Consider the following 8,557-nt stretch of genomic DNA (forward strand, 5'->3'; position numbering starts at 1 on the left):
GGATCCTATGAAGGAAGGATGGTCGGTGCCCTCTGACGGTGGATCTAGTAGCCACGGCTAATGAAGAGTCAAGATCCACCGCGAGGTACCCCGGATCCCATACTTCTGAGTTCGTATCCAAGGAGGGAGGATCCCGCCTGGAGGGACCTGGATCCAGGGTATAGGGATGAGGGATACAGTGGATCTCGAACTTTCGTGGGACAACGGAGATCACAGACGGTTGCGAGATGATGTTGGATGATTGGAGAGCTCGGATCCACGGCGAGTGTACCATTACAGTGAGGTGGATCCAAGCGACCTGGATCCGGATGAGTGTACCCATAATAGGGTGACCATGATGATTACGTCATATATCCGGTGGATCTGAAGATAACACAGCTGGGATGATGGGTCAAGGGAAGAAGGGACATGCAGCCGAGCCTGGTAAGGGATTTAGCAGATGAAAGACATAGAAGGTAGAAACCCAGGCAGGTATAGGCTTAAATATCAATACAGTCCTCAATTTGCACAGTATCACGCAAGTGCCTTCCTGCCCTCAAGAACCGGAACTACATTGGCCGTACGAGCTCCGAGAAGGTTGGGAATTGCGAATCTAGTGTTGGTAGTGATAACTGGATAATACATTGGCCAGATCCTACAACCTAGTGAGCTTTTCCTTTACTCGTGCAGATCCGACAGGTTAACCGAATTTACTACTTGGTCGGTTACACCCTAGAGGTTCTCAACTCTCAAGATCCCGTCACAGGAGGCGGCAAGTACGACTTAAAGGACAACACAAAGGCAAGGGAACACACCCGCAAGGCAACCCTACGGCTAGATCCACGATCTAGGCCCCGGATACACTTAAGCTCGAATATTCGCTTAGGATACGGAACAATCCACGGACGCAGAGTGAAGATTTTACACTGCTGCTCCACCCCATCCCCACGTCTCGCCAAGACACTCAAGCTTCACCACTTGAACTCTTCGGAAGTTACCGAGAGAGCAGATCCCGCCCTACCGACGGGTACACAAGGTGAGGAAAGTTCAGCAGAACACGGATCATCGGGGGACCCCCTCCGTTAGTCGGTGTCTGGGCGCAGTTGGTAAGTTGGATCTGGCAATCTCGCAGATTTTGCTGATCCCGCTACGCCACAACATGAAGTGTGACACTTCACACTTCAGGAGTATGACACGTCATACTCCGGGATATTTATTACAAGGTATTAAAGTCGTTCAAAGCCAACCATTGGTTAAATGACATTGCATTTCTATAGGTAACTAATAGTTTGTATTAAACCCAAACTTAACCTACCTATAAATATACTCAGTTTACAATCTACCTTATTTAGGTCACTTCGCTCTATTTAATTAAAGAGGGGACCAGTGAACTGCCGTTCACTGAGAGTTTGTATACTCTCGGAAGATAACTTCCTCTAGCGCAAGGTGCTGTGTGACCCCGTCACAGAAGGCATAAATTTTCTTCCCATACATTATGCATTTTCAACCGCGTTCGAACTCCCATGTATTATGCATAAAATAATGTACATGAATTAATGTACTTTACATTTATCAGGAGCCCTGGCGCTGACCATTGATCAAAAGAGAAAACTTACCCATTTGATCTTGGGATGAAGAAGTTGAAAGCACCATCATATCGCATGAAATATTATATCTAGCAGGCTCGCGCAATTCGACTCGATATCCAAATTTGGAGTGTCTCCTTAAGTACGATGACGTCACCGTTTAAAAACCCACCATACCAGTTGCACCCACTGGGTGCTACTGAAATGGTGATCAGTGGGTGGGTGACCCACCCATTGAAGGGCAACCTGGCGATTCCGAAAAAAGACAAAAACTAAATCCGGATATGTGATTTTGTCCAATGGATCATTGTTTTTTTGACATTTTTCTCCAATAACAGAGGTTTACATTCTACCGAGAACCCTCCCCCTTGCCTTCCGCCTCCCAATCCCGAATTCTGTGCTGAGCCAGTGTCGACCAGGTCCTCATCTGAAGCGATAGCTAGCCATCTCTTCTACTTCTGGCCGTTGTGGGTCCCAAGCAACAGAGAGGAGCGCGACAACTAGGTAGTAATGGCGTCTACGCAGTTCTCGTACTCGAGCGCGCGTCTGCGCCGCGTCAAGTACCTGCAGTTCGGCGTGTTCAGCCCCGAGGAGATCCGCGCCATGTCTGTGACTAAGCAGACGAAGGTCAACGACCGTATTATCCCCGACGGCATTTCGCGCCCGGAAACGTACTTAAACGGACATCCTGTTATTGGAGGCATTGGAGACCCACGTATGGGCACGTGTGACTTCCGCGCTCGTTGCAAGACTTGTGACTGTACGTGACGGATACTGATGCCGAGATAGATAAAGTGAAGGAATCGTAGCTCCCGCTTCTGTCGTAGGGCATACATATCTTGAGCGTAGTTCTCATGATTGTTGTTGTGTACAGGCACATACAGCGGCAGTGGAGGCAAGGTGAACGACTGTCCGGGTCACTTTGGCCACGTTGAGCTGGCCCGCCCCATGTACCACATGGGTTTTATCAAGGAAGTGCTCAAGATCCTACGCTGTGTGTGTTTTCACTGCTCCAAGGTGCTGAGCGACGAGCGCGACCATCGCTTCCGCTCTGCCATGAAGATCAAGAACGGCAAGCGTCGACTGAAGGCCGTGTACGAGATCTGCAGCAACAAGAGCATGTGTGAGTACGGCGAGGAAGCTGACATGGAGAAAATGCGCGAGGACCTCAACATCGGTCTACAGGGGGGACTGGACGACAAGTCCAAGCCCAAGGAGGGTGGTCACGGAGGTTGTGGTGGTCTCCAACCCAAATACCGCAAACAGGGTATCAAACTGTTGGTAGAGTTCCCTGAACAGATGGAAGATGTGCCCGGTTCGGGTGATCGCAAGCAGAATCTGCCGGCTGCGAAGGTGTTGTCGATCTTCAAGAACATATCGGACGAGGACTGCTTCGCTCTCGGACTGGACCCTCGCTGGGCTCGCCCTGATTGGCTTGTCATGACTCTCATGCCGGTGCCGCCCCCGCACGTTCGTCCTTCTGTGGCTATTGACGGTATGGCGCGTGGTGAAGACGATCTTACGCACAATTTGGCTTCTATTGTAAAGGCGAATTTGGCGTTGCTGAATTGTGTGCGCAAGGGCGAACCTTCGCATATTATCGAGCAGTTCGAACAACTGTTGCAGTTCCATTTGGCGACTTTCCTTAACAACGAGCAGCCTGGTCTCCCACAAGCTCAGCAACGTTCCGGTAAGCCGCTTAAGACACTGCGGCAGCGTCTGCGTGGTAAGGAAGGCCGTATTCGTGGTAACTTGATGGGTAAACGTGTGGATTTCTCGGCTCGTACGGTCATTACTGCTGATCCGAACCTGGCTATTGATCAAGTCGGCGTCCCTCGGTCCATCGCGATGAATCTTACTGTGCCGGAACGTGTGACTCCGTTCAATATGAATTACATGCACCAGCTGATTGCAAATGGCCCGCTTGAACATCCTGGTGCCAAGTACATCATTCGCGAAGACGGCAATCGTATTGATTTGCGTTACATCAAGAACAAGTCGGACCTTGCGCTTAAGTGCGGGTGGATCGTGGAGCGTCATCTTCGTGACGATGATTTGGTGCTGTTCAACCGTCAACCTTCGTTGCACAAAATGTCCATTATGTCGCACCGTGTTAAGGTGTTTGACTGGTCGACGTTTCGTCTGAATCTGTCCGTCACGTCCCCATACAACGCCGATTTCGATGGTGATGAAATGAACCTGCACGTGCCACAGTCGATGACAGCTCGTGCTGATGCACAGGAACTCATGATGGTGCACAAGGTGATTATCACTCCGCAGAGCAATCGCCCCGTCATGGGTATTGTGCAGGATTCTCTGCTCGGTGCACAAAAGTTTACTAAGCGAGATATCTTCTTGCACAAGGATTGGGTCATGAACCTGCTCATGTGGGTTTCCAATTGGGATGGCAAGGTCCCAACACCTGCTATTTTGGTACCGAAGAAAGGAGAATTGGGCAAGTACACGCCAATCTGGACAGGAAAGCAGATTTTCTCGGCAATTGTCCCTGCGATTAACTTTACTGGGTTTTCGTCGACACACAAAAGTAGCGAGAAGTTCTCAGATCTGTCTCCTATCGACTCTCGTGTGATAATTCAGCAGGGTGAGTTGTTGGCGGGTATAATTGACAAGAAGATCATTGGTTCATCGGCCGGTGGTTTGGTCCACATTACGATGCTTGAGAAGGGACCCGATGAGACCAAACGTCTTCTTGGTGCAATTCAACAGCTGGTGAACAACTGGTTGGTTGGGCGTAGTTTCACTGTCGGTGTGAGTGACACGATTGCCGATGTGTCTACGCTGAAGACTATTGTGGATATTATTACCCAGGCCAAGGTGCAAGTGCACGATTTGGTGGTGCGTGGACAGAAAGGAAAACTGGAAACTCAGCCTGGCCGAACAATGGTTGAGTCCTTCGAAGGTTTGGTTAATATTGTGTTGAACACTGCTCGTGATCAAGCTGGTCGTGAGGCACAGGGCAGTCTGGATGAGACGAACAACATTAAGGCTACGGTAACGTCCGGTTCCAAGGGTTCTTTCATTAATATCTCCCAGATTATTGCTTGTGTGGGTCAGCAGAACGTTGAAGGAAAGCGAATCCCGTACGGTTTTAACCACCGTACGTTGCCGCACTACGGCAAGGATGACCTTGGCCCCGAGAGTCGTGGTTTCGTTGAAAACTCGTACCTGAAGGGCTTGACGCCACAGGAGTTCTTCTTCCACGCTATGGGTGGTCGTGAAGGTCTGATTGATACAGCTGTGAAGACGGCCGAGACTGGTTACATTCAACGTAGACTTGTCAAGGCAATGGAGTCGGTTATGACACGCTACGATGGCACTGTGCGGAACGCTCAGGGTGAAATTATTCAATTTTTGTACGGCGAGGACGGTATGGATGCTGTCTGGGTCGAAAAGCAACGATTCGAATCGCATAAGCTGAACAAGGTGCAGTTTGAAAAGAAGTACGTTTTCGACCCGTCGGATGAAGACCTTGGATGTGTACCGAACTGCCCCGACCAGCTATACCTCGAGCCGGACATCATCAAGGATATTCGGACGAACCAGCGCACACAACAGCTGCTGCGTGAAGAGCTGACGCAGCTTCAGAAGGATCGTGTGAACCTGCGTGTCATTTTGGCAAGTCGTGGCCAGGGCCAGGAGTCCGATAACGCCGCCCAGATTCCGGTGAATATCCGTCGTTTGGTGGAGAATGCACAGCAGCTGTTTAGCATCGACATGCGAAAGCCATCAAGTCTTCACCCGTCACGCATAATTGAAGGAGTGAAGGAACTGTGCAAGAAGATAATCGTTGTGCAGGGCGATGACCGGCTGAGTATCGAGGCCCAAGAGAATGCGACACTGTTCTTCCAGATTTTATTGCGGTCAACGCTTGCGTCCAAGTGCGTTACACTGGAGCACCGTTTGACGGAGACAGCATTCGAGTGGCTCATGGGTGAAATTGAGTCCAAGTTTACGAGCGCGTTGGTGTCTGCTGGTGAGATGGCAGGTGTGGTGGGAGCCCAGTCGATTGGTGAGCCGGCGACGCAGATGACACTGAACACATTCCACTACGCCGGTGTGTCTGCTAAGAATGTGACACTTGGTGTGCCTCGCCTGAAAGAAATTATGAACATTGCGAAGGACGTTCGGACCCCATCGCTGCGTATCTTCTTGACGCCTGATTGCGCTCATGATGCCGATAAGGCTAAGTTTATTCAGTCACAACTAGAGTACACGACATTGGCAGACGTGACGGCCAACACCTCGATCTACTATGATCCTGATCCGATGAACACGGTGGTCGAAGAGGACCAGGAGTTTGTGGCTTCGTACTACGAAATGCCCGATGAGGACACGCCGATCGCTCGTTCTCCGTGGCTTCTGCGTATTGAGCTGAACCCGAAGATGATGGCAGACAAGAAGTTGACGATGGGTGAAATCGCTGCACAAGTGGAAGCTGAGTATGGGCAGGATCTTTCGTGTATCTTTACTGATGATAACGCTGATCGCCTGGTGCTGCGTATCCGTATAATGAGCGACGAAGAAGAGAAGCTGCAGCGCTCAGGTGAGACTGCAGTTGGACAGGAAGATGACACATTTCTGAAGCGTGTGGAGCACAATATGCTCACGCAGATGAAATTGCGTGGTATCGAGGGTGTGAAGAAGGTTTACATTCGTGAAGGACCGTCGACACACTGGTTTGACGACGTTGGTTTCAAGATGATGAACGAGTGGATGCTGGATACAGATGGCACGAATCTTCTTGATGTAATGTGCTACCCCCAAGTCGACTCCACCCGTACGATCTCAAACGACATTGTCGAAATCATTCAGGTGCTGGGTATTGAAGCTGTTCGTCGTGCGCTACTGAACGAAATTCGACAGGTCATTTCTTTCGATGGTGCCTATGTGAATTACCGACATTTGGCGTGCTTGTGTGATGTAATGACATTCCGTGGTCACCTCATGGCCATTACTCGTCACGGTATCAACCGTGATGACTCTGGTCCACTTGTCCGCTGTTCGTTTGAAGAGACGGTGGAAATTCTGATGGATGCGGCCATGTTCTCGGAGGGAGATCCACTGACGGGTGTGTCGGAAAATGTCATGCTGGGTCAGTTGGCTCCACTCGGTACAGGAATAATGGATTTGGTGCTCGACGCGAAGAAACTGGCGAATGCTATTGAGTATGAAGCGTCGGAAATTCAGCAGGTGATGCAGGGTCTCGACAACGAATGGAGGAGTCCGGACCAGGGTCCAGGCACACCGATGGCGACTCCTTTCGCGTCGACGCCCGGTTTCTCGGCATCATCGCCATTCAGCCCCGGTGGTGGCTCGTTCTCACCGGCGGCTGGCGCTTTCTCGCCTATGGCAAGCCCGGCGTCTCCTGGTTTCATGGCAGCGTCGCCTGCTCACAGCCCTGCGTCTCCGTTGAACCCGACATCGCCTGCATACAGTCCGATGTCGCCGGCGTACAGCCCAACGTCTCCAGCATACTCGCCGACGTCCCCAGCCTACAGCCCGACGTCTCCTGCGTATAGTCCGACTTCGCCTGCTTACTCACCGACGTCTCCGGCTTACAGCCCCACATCCCCTGCATATTCGCCGACGTCTCCAGCTTACAGTCCGACTTCTCCGGCATACTCGCCGACGTCACCAGCCTACTCGCCGACTTCTCCAGCTTACAGTCCGACTTCGCCAGCGTACTCTCCGACATCCCCGGCATACAGTCCAACGTCCCCGGCATACTCGCCCACGTCGCCTGCATACAGCCCAACGTCGCCCGCATACAGTCCGACTTCGCCTGCGTACTCACCAACGTCACCAGCCTACAGCCCGACATCCCCGGCGTACAGTCCGACGAGTCCGGCTTACAGCCCCACTTCTCCGGCCTACACGCCTGCGTATTCGCCTACGTCCCCGGCGTACAGTCCCACATCACCGGCATATTCGCCAACGTCGCCTGCGTACTCGCCGACATCTCCAGCGTACTCGCCAACGTCGCCAGCATACTCGCCAACTTCACCGGCGTACAGTCCGACTTCGCCAGCTTACTCGCCGACTTCTCCAGGGTACAGCCCGACGTCGCCCAGCTATAGTCCTGCCTCTCCTGAGTACAACCCGACGGAGGGCTACAATCCGAGTGCAAGTGGCTACAGCCCAACGGATGCCGATGAGAAGAAGGAAGAGGATTCGAAGTAAGTACTGGGTGTTTACTTTCAGATACTTGAGTAAGCGCGGAGACGAGTGAGGCTGTGCAAAACCAAGAGTAGCGGACGAATAGTAGCTGGAAGCCATGACAGAGAAGAGCTAATGGCAGTGAGCCGAAAAACATGCATATTTTATACCGACGGAGTACCGGCATCCCAGGAATTATATCGTCCCAAAGTGTCGACCCAAAGTGTCGACCGAGTTACAGGTAACATAGGGAGACAGGCAAGAAATCTTCAGGCCACCGTAACTTTTGACAACCTTGTTGAGCGTCTGGCACCCGATTACAATGTTGAACGTGAATGTGATGCTAGCCTACCGATTAGTCTTGGTGAGTTACTGCGGTGCTTGATATCAAGGCCAAGCTGTAACGGGGTACGTAGCCCTACGTGTACCCCTAGTTACATGAAGTATGACACGTCATACTTCGGGATATTTGGTACAAGGTACCAAGGTCGTCCGAGGCCAACCATTGGCTGATGACATTGCTTTTCTATAGGTGACTTATAGTTTATTTACTTAACTCAAGCTTAGCCTACCTAGAAATATACTCAGCTTACATAAATTGGTCACCTCGCTCCCTTTAGGTTAAAAGGGACTTGTGAACTGCCGTTCACTGAGAGTTTGTATACTCTGGGAAGCCAACTTTGTAATGGGCCCCTCCATTACATAAGCAGGTAGATTTCTTTACATAAGTAGGTGCATCAGCATACGACTAGCGTGTGCTGAAATGCTGTCATGTCATTGGCTGACATATGGGGAGCCAGACCCATTATTAGCCA

The 8,557-nt window shown here is 51.2% G+C and overlaps 1 protein-coding gene across 1 annotated transcript; it reads left to right on the forward strand.

The window, feature by feature from the left end:
• Positions 1-2,075: 2,075 nt before the first annotated feature.
• On the forward strand, positions 2,076-8,278 carry PITG_21077 (DNA-directed RNA polymerase II largest subunit; the record flags this gene model as incomplete). The annotated part of the gene is made up of 3 exons (XM_002895207.1): positions 2,076-2,325; positions 2,440-7,762; positions 8,275-8,278. 3 exons carry the CDS (start codon positions 2,076-2,078, stop codon positions 8,276-8,278), a joined length of 5,577 nt encoding a protein of 1,858 aa, XP_002895253.1.
• Positions 8,279-8,557: the final 279 nt, after the last annotated feature.

This window comes from Phytophthora infestans, genomic scaffold (genome assembly GCF_000142945.1).
Source record: "Phytophthora infestans T30-4 supercont1.226 genomic scaffold, whole genome shotgun sequence".
Classification (NCBI taxonomy): domain Eukaryota; phylum Oomycota; class Peronosporomycetes; order Peronosporales; family Peronosporaceae; genus Phytophthora; species Phytophthora infestans.